This window comes from Rhamphochromis longiceps, linkage group LG7 (assembly GCF_057381845.1).
Source record: "Rhamphochromis longiceps isolate RC_006_pf linkage group LG7, R_longiceps_female_GT1.1, whole genome shotgun sequence".
NCBI classification, from domain to species: Eukaryota; Metazoa; Chordata; class Actinopteri; order Cichliformes; family Cichlidae; genus Rhamphochromis; species Rhamphochromis longiceps.
The window spans coordinates 25,303,199-25,317,174 of record NC_140563.1 but is presented as its reverse complement, the minus strand read 5'-3'; the positions used below and the strand labels follow the sequence as shown (position 1 = coordinate 25,317,174).

At 40.7% G+C, this 13,976-nt stretch overlaps 1 protein-coding gene across 1 annotated transcript; it reads right to left on the bottom strand.

Moving 5' to 3' along the window:
* Positions 1–9,926: 9,926 nt before the first annotated feature.
* LOC146665380 (cytosolic 5'-nucleotidase 1B) lies at positions 9,927–13,924 on the bottom strand. Its single transcript, XM_085413009.1, has 6 exons — positions 13,754–13,924; positions 12,599–12,715; positions 11,696–11,831; positions 11,485–11,607; positions 10,983–11,113; positions 9,927–10,889 (listed from the first exon to the last, which is right to left on the bottom strand). Exons 1-6 carry the CDS (start codon positions 13,787–13,789, stop codon positions 10,650–10,652), a joined length of 783 nt encoding a protein of 260 aa, XP_085269135.1. The 5' UTR covers positions 13,790–13,924; the 3' UTR covers positions 9,927–10,649.
* Between the last annotated feature and the right edge of the window lie 52 nt (positions 13,925–13,976).

The following is a 13,976-nucleotide window of genomic DNA, read 5'->3' as shown; positions in this document are numbered from 1 at the left end:
AAAACACAAGTTGGTATTTACAAAGTTAAACTTTTATTTAAATATTAAAAATATGGTGATGAAGTCAGATTTTTGTCACAAAGAATATTTAGTGATGAAAAAAAATCCAGAAGAATACAAATGCAGTTCTTGGCGCATTAAAATCTTCATATCAATAGAAAACTGCTTCTTTCTTTAACGCTGGGAAGATAGCCGAAGGACTCTGGGGTCAGACAGCAGAGAAAGTGTCGTGCCGTGGATTTTTCCAGCTCCCGAGTGTTTGCCTGCAGCCCGCTAGCACAAAGGCCACCGAGGCCAAATTAACCGATTAAAGCTGCTTATCACCTGCGCTTTACGGTGTCCTTCAGCCCTTGAGCTCCAGCAGAAGTTTGTCCATCTGCCTGTTCATCTGCGTGCATGCGTATCACGGAGACGGGGGGAGACAGGAGTGGCCACTGCAAAAAAAAAAATTATTAATTAATTAATTAAATAAAAATATCCACTGAATTTGACCTCTCTACCTCTATTTGTGCTGTTGGTGCATTTTGGAGCAAGTTTTGATGAAATTAAGTGGAAAAAAATATTCTTTTGTTTCTGATCAGTACAGTTGTAGCATTAGTTTATCACTCAGCATTAATTAGCTCATACACCTTTTGGATACTCCTTGATATTTAGGATTGCTGGCCTTATCTGATAACTAATCTGATCAGTCTGTATCTAAAAGACACACAGAGGGGGAGAGAGAGAGAGAGAGAGAGAGAGAGAGAGAGAATCACATTGGGACAACTACAGTGATAATGCCTAGGGTAAGAGTCACCTCTCCTCCATCTTTTTATATACAGTTTGCAGTTTTATACCACAAGAGGCCACTTTCACATTAAAACCTTGAAGTGTTTTGAACGTTGGGGGAACATTTCTTGCAGTGTTAAGTGAATGAACAAGGTTCAGCTGTGCAACAGGGGCCCAGAGGGTGACAGAAAACTACAGGAATCATCTGCTGCTGTTCAGCATCTGGATTCAGTTCAATCAAAATAATTGATCAGTGAAGGCATTTTATTATTAACAATTTTATTCAGGTTCAATTCAGTACTTAAACTTTACTGTTTTGGTGTTGCTACACAGGGGGGTTCATATTGAGTAAAATGGCGCTGATACACGTTCAGTATTGTGTTGTGGGTACAAGGGCCCCATACATTTATGGGTTGGTTGCAGCTTTCATTTAGTGGAGATATGAAACCCCCACAAACACTCAGCCACTGGTTGCTGTGGCTTGCTTGTTTTTGCTAACAGACTGCTGAGGTGTTACTATGTGATCACTGGTGTATTAGTGTGTTGGCATTAAAAAGTGGGAATGCTTCGCAATAGCTGAAGTTGATCACCTGCAACCATGCATTTTAAAAGTTGTCACTGTGTCACTGTGCCTGGAACAGGTGCAAGAACAGATGACAGAGTTATCACTAGTGGTTCAAAAATTCCTTTGTGCAATTTGACAAAAATTAAGTACTGAAAAACAGATGTCCTAATGCAGGTAAATGGTTAAGAAAGCTTCATGGTTTTCAATTTGCACCATTACAGCATTGTAATCTATTGTTTTTCTTAATTTAATTTGCTCCCTTTAGTTTTTCCTGCACTGTTTATAGTCTGTGATGCTTTTCTGAGAACCGTTTTGTTCTCTACCAACACTAATGACTGCCTAGAATCTCTTCTCATGTCACTTGGGTCTGGAGGTGATAAGGTGAATTTTAATTAGAGGTCTTGCTGTCTACAGTGATGATGGATCAGCTGAGCACTGACGCCATCCAACACTCGGGGGAAGATGATGGGGGAGCAGTGAACACACCTCCTGTCTGTCTCTGGAAAGACTTCAGAAATGTCAATTTTTAATGTAGTTTAGATCAGCTGACCAGCAGCTGTGACCCAGTTTGTTGCTGATTTTTAACTCCAGCTTGCAAAAAGGCATCTTTCCCATACAGTACCATGCAAAAGTCTTGACCCACCCATCATTTCTTTTTATTTTGCATACAAGGAACTTGAGTTTCTTGCAATTTCTTGAGGTCTTGAGCAATAACCTTCAAATATTTTCTTCTCTCTTTTTCAGACCAGTCCTTGTACCTGACCATTTTCTGAGGAATGTCTTCCTTGGTAAGCTACGTAACACGGACCTATAAATCATTCTATTATAAAAAGGGCAATTAACTCAATGGATATACAAGTTTTGTGTCTACTCATAAAAGACATCTCAGCAAAGAACCAATTTTAAATTGTACCTTTAGACACTTTGTTGTTGGTAGCCTGTCACAAAAACACATTTTTCCCCATTTCTTTAGCTGAATCTGTCAAAACCAGTGGACTTGGATAGACTTAAATGCAGGATTCTGAGATCAAAGTTCACAGGTTTACAATAAATGAATCCAAGGAAACAAGGCTTTCATGCAGTGAGGACCAAACCCAGGCAATCAGGCAGATTCACATTTTCACTCCCTCAAACAATCTCTCCAACTTTCTCACCAGAGTTTCTGCACAGAAGAGAGATGCGTAAGTACAAAAGACAAAGAGCAAACAGAAGAGGTAAAATGCAGTGCATTCGGAGGCAGACTTTCACTAACAGATCAGTTCAACAATCAGGCAGCAGATGACAAGCGATATGAAACAGAGGATGGAAGCCCAGTAACAGACTCTGGCCCTGAAACACAAGACTAGGATTATGGCACAGACACATACACAGCCACACAAAGTTGTTCCCAGTGACGTAGCTGGGGAGTGTATGCACCACTGACTGATGCTCACATTAAATATAAATTTCAGGTTTCAAATAATGAAGTCGGTGTCTGTAGAGTTAATCCTTGGGGGTGTGATGTCAGTAAAAATAGATATCCTTAATATAGTGATCTTAGGCACAAAGGTCTGGCTAAGAATAAAGACAGCCACCTGCTGTTTCAAATTTTCTTATTGACAGGGACTGGCAATCCAAAATGCTGACTCAAAGGAAGACTGATCTTAATGGGCGATGACCTAAAACGCTTTGTTTTGTTTTCCTCTCGAAAAGTCCCTTTGGCTGCCTCGCTGTGTCGGGTGGGTTGCCCAATGCTGGGATGTCTGGTTTGCACCTTGTTGGCGCGTGGCTGCCCGCTTGCCCATTGGGTAGGGTGGGGTGTCCAGGTGAGGGAGCAACTGTCCCTGGGTTTTAACAGCACCTTAGTTTTCATACAGTAATACTCATCCTGTACACTTTGTACAGTCACACTCCACAATGCATTAAGATCATAATTCTGATTGCAAAAGCTGCCAGAAACCCCAAAACATTGCCTCTGGTGCCTAACTAAAACCTTTTTGAGGACAGAGTTCTTTAAAGAAACCTCCTCACTTATTGGTAGGTAACACTCAGTACAGGCCAGTGGACCAACCCAGGTGACCCTTTATATTCACTCAAGGGACTTTAAAACTTCAAGAGTTGCTGTAAGTCATTCAAGGATAATGAGAACCATATTATATGAGGCAGAACATCCAGGACTTCTGGGACCTGCTCGAGAACCAATGATGTCTTCTCATGGCCCTAAGGTCGGTAGAGCAGAAAACCTGAATATACTCAAGTGCAAGGAAGAATTAAAAATTGTCACAAAATGTATCCAGCTCTCGTTTTTGTCTTTTAAATAGAATATCAAGACTTTGGTTTGATGAGTGTTCATTAGATGGAAAGCTCTACTAAGAACATAAAACCAGGTTCCTGAACATTCAGCGTGTTTTTTGTTGTTGTTGTTGTTGTTGTTGTTTTTTAATTAAAGATGTGTTTGTGTTCAGGAGGTGGAGATGATGAAATCAGTGCTCATCAGAAGCCGTCCTCAGAATAATGAAGACAAAATGTTTTCTGTTCTCATCCAGGAAAGTACGAAGCAGCTTTATTTCTCTGAATATGTTTTAATATGCAGCACAGATGATCAGTCCAGCCACCATTTGTTTTTCATCCTCTGATCACTTAAGGCAATCACATGAGGCTGTGGAACAGATCCAACAGATCCACAGATGATGCCATCGCCCACGTCCTACACACCACTCTCAGCCACGTGGACAAGAAACAGGGTAACTATGTGCGAATGCTGTTTGTTGATTACAGTTCAGCGTTTAACACAATAGTGCCCTGCAGACTGTTCACAAAGCTGAGGGATCTGGGACTTAACAGCCGTCTGTGTGCATGGGTGTTGGACTTCCTCACTGGCAGAAGGTGGTGAGGGTGGGCAGGTGCTTCTCCAACAGCATCACCATCAACACAGGAGCACCTCAGGGATGTGTCCTCTCGCCACTGCTCTACTCCCTCTACACTTCAGACTGTGTGGCCACCCATGGCTCCAACACCATTGTGAAGTTTGCTGACGACACAGTGGTGTTGGGTGCCATCTCCAACAACGATGAGGCGGCCTACATGGATGAAGTGAAGAATCTTGCATCATGGTGCCAGGACAACCACCTCCAGCTGAACGTCGGCAAGACCAAGGAGCTGGTGGTGGACTTCAGAAGGGGTCAGCACAGAGACTACAAGCCCATTATCATCAATGGAGCTCCAGTGGAGAGGGTGCAGTCCTTCAAGTATCTCGGTCTCCACATCTCCTCAGACCTGACATGGGCTGCCCACATTCAGGTCCAGACCAAAAAGGCTAGGCAGCGCCTGTATCACCTACGACAACTGAGGAAGTTCAGGGTCTCTCCAAAGATCCTCAGGATTTTCTATACAGGCGCTGTGGAGAGCATCCTCACACAGAACATGACATCGTGGTTTGGGAACAGCTGTGTGAAGGACCAAAAAGCTCTCCAGAGAGTGATCCGTACAGCAGAACGCTGCTGCAGGATTGCTCTCCCCCCGCTTCAGGACACCTACACCAGGAGATGCCGGACTAGAGCAACGCAGATACTGAAGGACCCGTCCCATCCAGGCAACAAACTGTTCCAACTTCTGCAATCTGGTAGAAGGTTCCGCATCTTCCGGGCAAGGACAGAGAGACTCAAGAGGAGCTTCTATCCCCAAGCCATCCGTGCCCTAAACACACACACCCGCCCTCTCACATCATCTATAATTGACTGAGACAGGACTCTTCCAGACACTAAACCAAGGCACAATGTACATTTCAATTCCTTTAATTTAAAATATGTTTATATTGTCTATCCTGTAAAATAGTCAGATGTCTATTCTTATTAATGTACAGAATTCACCTGCTTGCTGCTACTACTGCACATTCACCCAATGTATATACTAATATATATATATATATATATATATATATATATATATATATATATATAATGTTCTTCCTCTACACCCCCCCCCCCCAATTTTTTTGCACATGTCGAGGAGCGTGTCAGGCTACATTTCACTGTGTGTTATACTTGTATAACTATGCATGTGACAAATAAAGAACCTTGAACCTTGAACTCATTATTACTGAGTCTCATTGGGACCACCAAATTATTTATTCAGCCAGTCTTACTCGGGTCCCTTTTCCAGAGACCTGAGAAAATCAAACATTCATAATCAAGCAAGCACACGCCCAGTACACAGACAAATGAACAAAAGTCAGATAAAAAATAACACAACATAAAACCACCAGTCTTTTGACTAAAACTGCACTTAGGTTTCTTTACCCCTCTGTGAATCCCAGCATTATCACAGTGGAGAGGTTCCTGCATTCCAGGAGCTATGTTGTCCAGGGCAATTTGCCCCTGGTAGGCCCTAGCCAGGATAATGGACCAGTGAGTGGCTGTGGCTCAAGAGCGGGGCACCTACTAATCGGAAGGTTAGTGGTTCGATCCCTGTCTGCTCAAGTCTATGTGCCACATATCCTTGGGCAAGATACCAACCACCAGTGCATCCACTGAATGGGTTTGTGTGTGATAGAAAGCACTTGCGTGCAAATTGTGTAAAATGCTTCAAGTGCTCAGAGTAGAAAAGCGCCATATAAGAATCAATCGCTGTGAAGGAAAACCTGAAGGACTCGGATAAAATAGGAAGCAGGAACTACAAAGAGACACAAGGACAGATGCATGTAAACGATGAATAAAAATCAATGGAACTACAGGAATCTGCTTCCACACATTTGTCATCAATAGCTACCAAGTCTTCCTCTGTGGGTGAAAAACAGTTTATTAAAGCCAGATCTGCTATAAACTTCTGCTTAATGTTGTCTCTTCTTATCTTACTCTACAGTGCTCACTTCAATCATCGTGGGGCAGACCACAAAGAAAACTCATCTGTGAAGCTACACAGCAGTGTCTTTAATTATTAATCTTTTCTTTTAATCATTGCCAGAAAACCTGAGCATGCTCACAGGTCTGTATACAGATGTGTGGCTGGTAAGGCTGAGACCACCAGGACTCCCTCTGCTTCCTGTTACAACAAGCAGAAATGGAGTAAGACAATGCAACTTTCAAACCACATGTAAAATCATACAAAATACCAGAAAAAAAAATTCTAGGTGACATGCCAAAAATATATTTGGGCTATTTTAGAAGAAAATCATATAATTCTTACAATTATATTCAAAATTTGTGAGTGATTTTTCCCTAATCAGCATTTATAATAGACAAAAAAGCAGTTATTGTTTCATGTAATTGGTAAAAACTGAATGGCATTTTTCACTTTCCAGACAAGCAACAGACGTGACATGACCAGGAAAATGAATTGTACATAAAAGATGGGTGACGTGTCCAAATCTGAAAAGGAAGCCAACATGGAAGTTCAATAAACTGCATTCTCTCTAATGGCCATCAGAGGGGAAATCTGCTGGTTCAAAAACACATCTGCTTTTATTGAAGCACACTGAAACACTTATCACTTCATTTGTGACCTCAGTAAACACTTTCCTGGTGCGTAAATGGTCTAAATTACTGGTTTTAATTCTCAATCGATACATTCAGTAAATGTGCTTTCTCAGTCGGATCCATCTCTTAATTGACTAGTGTTCAATTGTACTTAAAGACACTTTAGGGAGTCAGCTGTTTAATATGTCTTGCCTTAACCCTATTCGTTCATCTAAACTAGCATCATAGTTATTATTACTAGCTAGCCTTACCAATCGCTGATCGGCTCCATTCACTTATCTACATATGTTGTGTTCAAATACTAAGTCTAAAAAAAGAGCAAAAATCAAAATTAGGAGCTTCAAAACCAGTGAAAGAGGAAATCACTAAGCACCTTACTTTTATCACTTCTTCCATGACCATCATGGAAAAGGGCACATATGAGCACAGATGGAGATTGATACGAATCTTAAGAATTTAAGGTTTCCAATTCCATGATCAGGATAAGTTATCGATTCTCATTTGGGTTCTCATTGGCTCCGCTTTGAGAGTCAGACTGCAGCAACGCCCAGTGACCAGGACTACACCAAGGAGAAAGTCAGCTAACAGCAGGCTCATAATAAGTCTGCTTGACCACACACTGAAATTACACTTTTATTTTGGTATAGAGACATTCAAAAAAGATATAGTGCTATTAAGTTTCCAAGAACTTTTTGTTTGTTTGTTTGTTTGTTGTAAATAAGCTGATTCCTCAATTCAAAGACCACCTTCCTGGTGCTTCCCTGAACGTGGGTATCATGTCAGTTTCTTTCCCTGCAATCAGCCTCAACATCAGCTCTTCTTAATCTGTCTGCTGCCACCTGTTGATCAAAATTAAACATTACAGGTTCCTCTTCTTTCAGCTTCTCCCTTTGGGGCAGGGGTGGGCAACTCCAGGCCACGAGGGCCAGTGTCCAGCAGGTCATAGATCAACACACCTGAATCAAATGAAGTGCCACCAGGCCTCTGGACAACTTCAGGACATGTTGAGGAGGTAATTTAGCCATTTAAATCAGCTGTGTTGACTCAAGGACACATCTAAAGCCTGCAGGACACCAGCCCTCGAGGCCTGGAGTTGGACACGCCTGCTTTAGGGGTTGCAAAGGTGGAACCATCTCACCCTATCCCTAGCATTCTCCTCTGTCACACAACCCTCTGTCTTCCTGCATTACAGTCACGACTCTCCTACACCTTGTTTCCTCCTGTCTGGCAGTTCCGTGTTCAAAATCTTTTGTCCAATTAAACCTTATCACAACTAACTTTATCTCTAAACCTGAGCTTTCATTTCTAATCTCGTCCATCCTGGTTACATCTAATCAAAAGCTTCATCTCTTCAGGTCAGTGTTCTTTTTGTCTGTGCCAGTCTCCAACCCATATATTATAACAGGTCTCATTAACAGCTTGTAAATCTTCTCTTTCAGTTTTGCTGCTATCCTTCTCTCATAAATCAGCTCTGACAGTCGGACAGAAAATGTTCTTGTGTTGCTTTGAGTGGTAATTCCAGACATTTAAACTCGTCGACCTTCACTTTAACAGCTTCACTCTTACACCTGTCGTCCTCTCATTCACACACACATGCATTCTGTCTTGCTTCTACTGACTTTCGTTCTTCTTCTCTCCAGGCTCACTTCCGCCTGCTCCCTACTCCGAGTACAGATCACAATGCCATCTGCAAACATCATACTCCATGGAGACTCCTGCCTGACCTCATCTGTCGGCCTGTCCATCACCATCCACCTTAATCAGAATAACCTGCTGCACTCCAGCTTGATCTCTCTGCCTAGCTAATAGGTACAAGCCCTTTGGTCCTTCCTTAGTCTTCAGACTCACTATAAGCCATGCAGTGGCGTGTGGCGACTTTTACAGAAAGCCACATACACACAAAGACATCTTCCTCCACTATTTAGCAATTGTATTATAGCATCAACTTCCACCCACAGGGGGAAATTATGCAATAAACAATTAAAATAATAATAATAATTCAGTTGTCTTCAGGATCTTGCTCAATTTTTATGATTTTTAGAAACATTACTGGTGGAAGTGATGATTTATTAGTAGCTAAGAAAAGCTGGATAACATTATCTGAGCTTTATTTAACATGACTTCCTGTATTGAGTTGACAGGTTGAAGAATAATCCACTTTGCTTAAGTTGTATTTTCCAGTTAAAGTCCAACTGTAATTATTTTAATTGTATAAATATACTTATTAGTGTTGACTAATACTTTCAGGGGTGTGACAAATAACAACCTTTACAAAAGACTCTGTTTTTACAGTTTTGAGGTTCTAAAAAAAATATTTGTAGGAAGTCAAATTGTTATATTACATTTCAGCAGCAATAAGACATCAAAAAATGCCTGGAACACAGCACACATTAGGTCTGTGTCTATTGCAGAGATTTTTACATGTTAAGAATTTGACTCACTGGCCACTTTATTAGATACATGTGTTCAACTAATGAACCCAAATATCCAATCAGTGAATTACACGGCAGTTAAGCAGGTCATCTGGTTTGCACTGAGTAAGTTCAAGCATCAGGATGAAGAAGAAAGGGGATTTAACGCACTTTTTTGACATTTAATGGTTTTTGTTGCCAGACAACTGAGCATTTCAGAAACTGCTGTTCTGCTGGGATTTTCCCCCCCACAGTAGGGTTTATAGAGATGGGTCCAAAAAAGAGAAAATAGTGTATTCATAGATGCAGAACACCTCTGAATACACATCACGTCAAACCTTGTAGGAGCTGAGAACCACACCATGTGCCTCTTCTGTCAGCTAAGAACAGGAAACTCACACAGGCTCACCAAAACTAGACACAAGAAGAGTAGAAAAAATTTGGTTGGTCTAATGAGCCTTGATTTCTGGATGGCAGGTCAGAATTTGGTGTAAACAACATGAAATCATGAAGCCATCCTGTCTTGTGTTGGTGTGGTGTGGGGGATATTTTCTTCGCATAATTTGGGCTCTTTAGTACCAACGAAGCATTGTTTAAATAACTACTCGAGTACTGTGTACCACACCGTGATTCAAATCATTTTCCAAATGATTTCCACAAATATCAGAAGTCTAGTGGAACATCTGAGGCTGATTTGAATTAAAAATATTTTCATAACATCAGAAAACATTGATTTCACTCTTTTATTTAAAAAAAAAAAAAAAAGAGCAAACAGAACAAACTAAAGAAATTTTTGTTGTCCCTGCATGAACACAAATAAGAGACGTAGCATGCCCAGCATCCCAATCAGTCACAGAACAAAGAGCAGACCTCCCTGCACCTTAGAAACACAACCCAAAAACAGTAACAGTAATCAGGGACATGATGGATTCTGAAAACGCTATAACAGTATGACTGTCAGTCATGTCAAAAAAATTGGGTAACAGACTTAAAGGTTCATTTTCTTCTTATTTCTTAGGTATGTCAAAGTGTTACTCTGGCAGCATATATATATATATATATATATATATATATATATATATATATATATATATATATATATATATATATATATATATATATATATATATATATATATATATATATATATATATATATATATATATATAAATAAAAGACCTGTAAGCCCTGAGTAACACCGTAAGTTATTCAGAGCTCTTTTAGCTGAGTTTAAACAAACTGTTTGCTACTTTTTCCCCAGAACTATAAGACTTCTGGTGATAAGCAGGGCTTCACATTCGCTCCCTCGCTGGCTTTTTAAGGCTGAATGAGACTGACATGTTCAAGCTGCTAACTCTGAGATCAGTCTGAAAGCTTAGCAGCTTATTTCAAAACACAGTGAAGTTTGTTTTGTTTTTTCTGAAATCCCAAGTCATCATCAGTCTGGTCTTCTCAGTTACTGCTAAAACACTCGCTGAGCAGGAAGTGAGGTCGGAGGAGGCGCTTAATGGGACCACGTGGGACCCCAGCCAGGCAGTATGCTTCATCTGCATTCACACCGAGGGAGCGTAGCGTCCGCAGAGCATCTCCACAGCTTTCCCTGCCTCCCCGCGATGTCACCAGGGCAATGCTGATGGGGCTGTCAAATAGACCAAACCTCCCCCGCATCTTGCCGATCTGAGCCGAGAAGCTCTGCAGGGCAAGAATATGAATTATCCTTTTAAAATCTCACCAATACACAACAAAAGGTGCAGGGGACACATGAGTGGTTGCCACTGTTTGTACCTGAGCAGCTTGTTTGCTTGCCAGTGCTGGTCCAGCTTCCGACTGGACCACGGCGTCCCCGCAGAATAAAACTCTGAGCTGCTCTGTTGGACAGGAAGCTGTGTGCTCATCCAGCAGCACAGAGAGAACACCTGGACCAATCACAGCACACACATACTCTTTATCTACTGTCAGATAAATCAGAAAAATATGAGCTTGGAACAGAACAACGGTGTCCTAAAAACATAAAGTTGGCAAAATTGCAAGAAAAAAGAAAAAGCTGAAGGTAAAGGCTGGAAAAATTTCAAGATGAAATTGAAATATTTCTTCATTGCTTCTGGCAGGCTGAATAGATATGCATAAAACAGCAAAATAACAGTTCAAAGAGACTCAAATATTTACATGCATTACTGCATTTCTGGAAAGTTCCAAGTAGCACATTACTTGTGCAGCCGTGGAGCTTAAAGCACTGACTCCAAACCTATTTAGCTGAAAAGGGGTAAGTGAAAAAAAATGTACTGACCTTTCTGTGAACCCTGCAATGCCTCGTTTCTGTTCGTTGTCAGAAAGAGGTGCACGTTATTGTTCAGCAGATTCTCCATAAAATCCTCCTCGTTGGAAAAACAGAACCTGCTGACCTTGAGACCTGCAGGATAATGCCAAGAGAAAGTATGAGCAAAACTCCACTACAGATCAGACTGAGATCTCTCTCCTGAAGGTTGAAGTGCGTTTACCATGATGTCTGATGCTCTCTGTGATGCGGGAGCTCTGCTGCTGCTGCTGGCTCTCAGTGGTGATCAGAATGACATCAAACAAGAGCGACTCGGCAGGATTTTCCTTCAGCAGACGTTCATTCACTTTCTGTAGTGCCTGTAGCGCCAACATAAGCATAAACTGATCTGAGAGTCGACTTTAAAGTGCCACTTTATTCATATTCTATATAAATTACATCTTTTAACACTTTTGAATGGTGAGTCTCAGCTCCAATCACATGAATTTTTACTGAAGACAAAGTACATAAAAGTCCTCATAAGTAAAGTTGTGGTCGGAACTTTACGTTTACCTTTACGTAACGGATTTTCTGTAATCCACAAAGGATCAAAAGTATGTGATAAGGCCAGTTTAAATAACTGTATGCATGTGCAAGTCACTTTTCTATGTCATCACTTTGCCAGGGTCTGTGCGAAGGCCCAAACTGTGACTCTTAGAATATAGAAAATTGGTTAGGATGTTTAGGAACAACCCACAAACCAATAAGGCTCAAGCCTGCCATGGACTGCATTATTGAAACACCACCGTCACTGTCCACAGTAGAGTTTTATAACACCCTGGACTGAGAGGATGCAGACAGTTTGGTTGGTTTCCTAGTTTAGACTCTACTTTACCAATGAACTCTACCAAGTCTGCTGAGAAAACTGGTTAAATATCTAGACAGAAAGCAGAAGCTTGTTGATACCAAAACTATCTGGTCGAGGTGCAACTAGCTGAGGGATATTTAACCAAATATTAGCTGCATGTATGTGTATAGCTGAACCTCTAAGTATACTTTTGCACCTATTCCTATAATAATTTATAATTCCTATAATAACTAATTAGAAAAAAAAAACATAAATGAATGTGGGTTGCTGGATTCCGACCTGCAGCAGAGGAAAAGCTATGCCCCCAACGTACAAGCCATCGGGGTCCTCAGCTCCTCCTGATTCAAACACTGCATGGGACGTCACTGCAACAACCACTGGGCAGTCAGCCTCTTTCTGCAGAGGAGAGACAGAATGTTTACCTTTATCTTTTTTAATTCACATTTAAATAAGCTAGGGTGGCTTGTGTTTTTCACACTGGAAGTAAAACTCGTGAATTATGAGGTAACAGATAGTGTAAAGACCATGGAAACAAAAGTACCTCGAAACTGTTTCACTATATTGCTTTTCAACACTTTAATAAACATAGAACTAACTGACAAAAAAGCAATATGAAGTTACCAGAAGACTGACACAAGAATGTGAGACAATATGATTATGACTTTTTCCAATAAAAAAATATATATATCAATATTTATATGCAGATAAATGTATGTAGGGAAGCACCATGCTAACGTTTCCTCACTGTCACTGCAGAATTAGTTTAATTTTTGTTTTTGTTTTTATATGGTTATTAATTTGATCTGTGATTTAAGCCTTTATTACAAGACGTAGAAATTTTGAACGATAAGTAAAATAAATAATAACAACAACAATAATGACAGAGTGCATATGTTCCATTTTTATAAGGTGGTCCGGCATTCGTTTATTCATTCACTCACAAATTACAAAAAATAAATAACAATGAAAAACATGACTTGAATCCCAAGTTTCAAACTCGATTTTAACGAAGTACATTTATGTGGTGCATTTATATGTAACGTAAGGGTTCGTAATGTGGTTCTGGATCTCTGAACTATTAGAAACAGCAAGATGCAGGCGGACAACTTTCTTAGCAACACCTTTACTCTTCGCAATTTCACCAACACTTCCCGTGTACAGCCCTACTGACACTTCACCAGCCACTCAGAAGCCAGGAAATCCTAGAACACCTTTGTATATCAAACGACATATACATTTACCTCAACGCTTTAAAGGTCAGAGATTGCACTAAAATACGTGTTCATTTGACCGGTGGAAAACACTTTTAGAAGAAACAGATATAATACAGTACAATGAGATATTTCTAGTGCTGCAGTTGGGTGGGAGGTGAATTTGTGGCATTACCTGTCTGGACATGCAAATGTTAAATATACTTCCTCGAGTGAGTCTTACCTCTTTCACGTCGGTCTTCTGGTCTGTGGAGACCATCTCGATTGTTTTGTGTTTTTTAACTTGAATGCCCCAACCTGCTCGCCGTCACTACAGCAAAAACTCAAATGAATATAGTTTAAATTCCCCCAGAAACGAAGAACAGAGTTTTGGTTCCGCCTCGACGTAGGTTTAACGAGGACAGCGTGATGGCGTCACTTCCTTCTTAGGGTGCCGCTTGCTCACC

Bases quoted from the DNA above. Each gene is read 5' to 3' on its own strand.
- LOC146665380 (XM_085413009.1), bottom strand. From the start codon at position 13,789: ATGGTCTCCACAGACCAGAAGACCGACGTGAAAGAG. The intron at 11,832-12,598 runs GTCGGAATCCAG...TTGGCGCTACAG, and splicing joins TAGCTTTTCCTCTGCTGCAG to GCACTACAGAAAGTGAATGA. The intron at 11,114-11,484 runs GTCAGTACATTT...TGATTGGTCCAG, and splicing joins ATTGCAGGGTTCACAGAAAG to GTGTTCTCTCTGTGCTGCTG.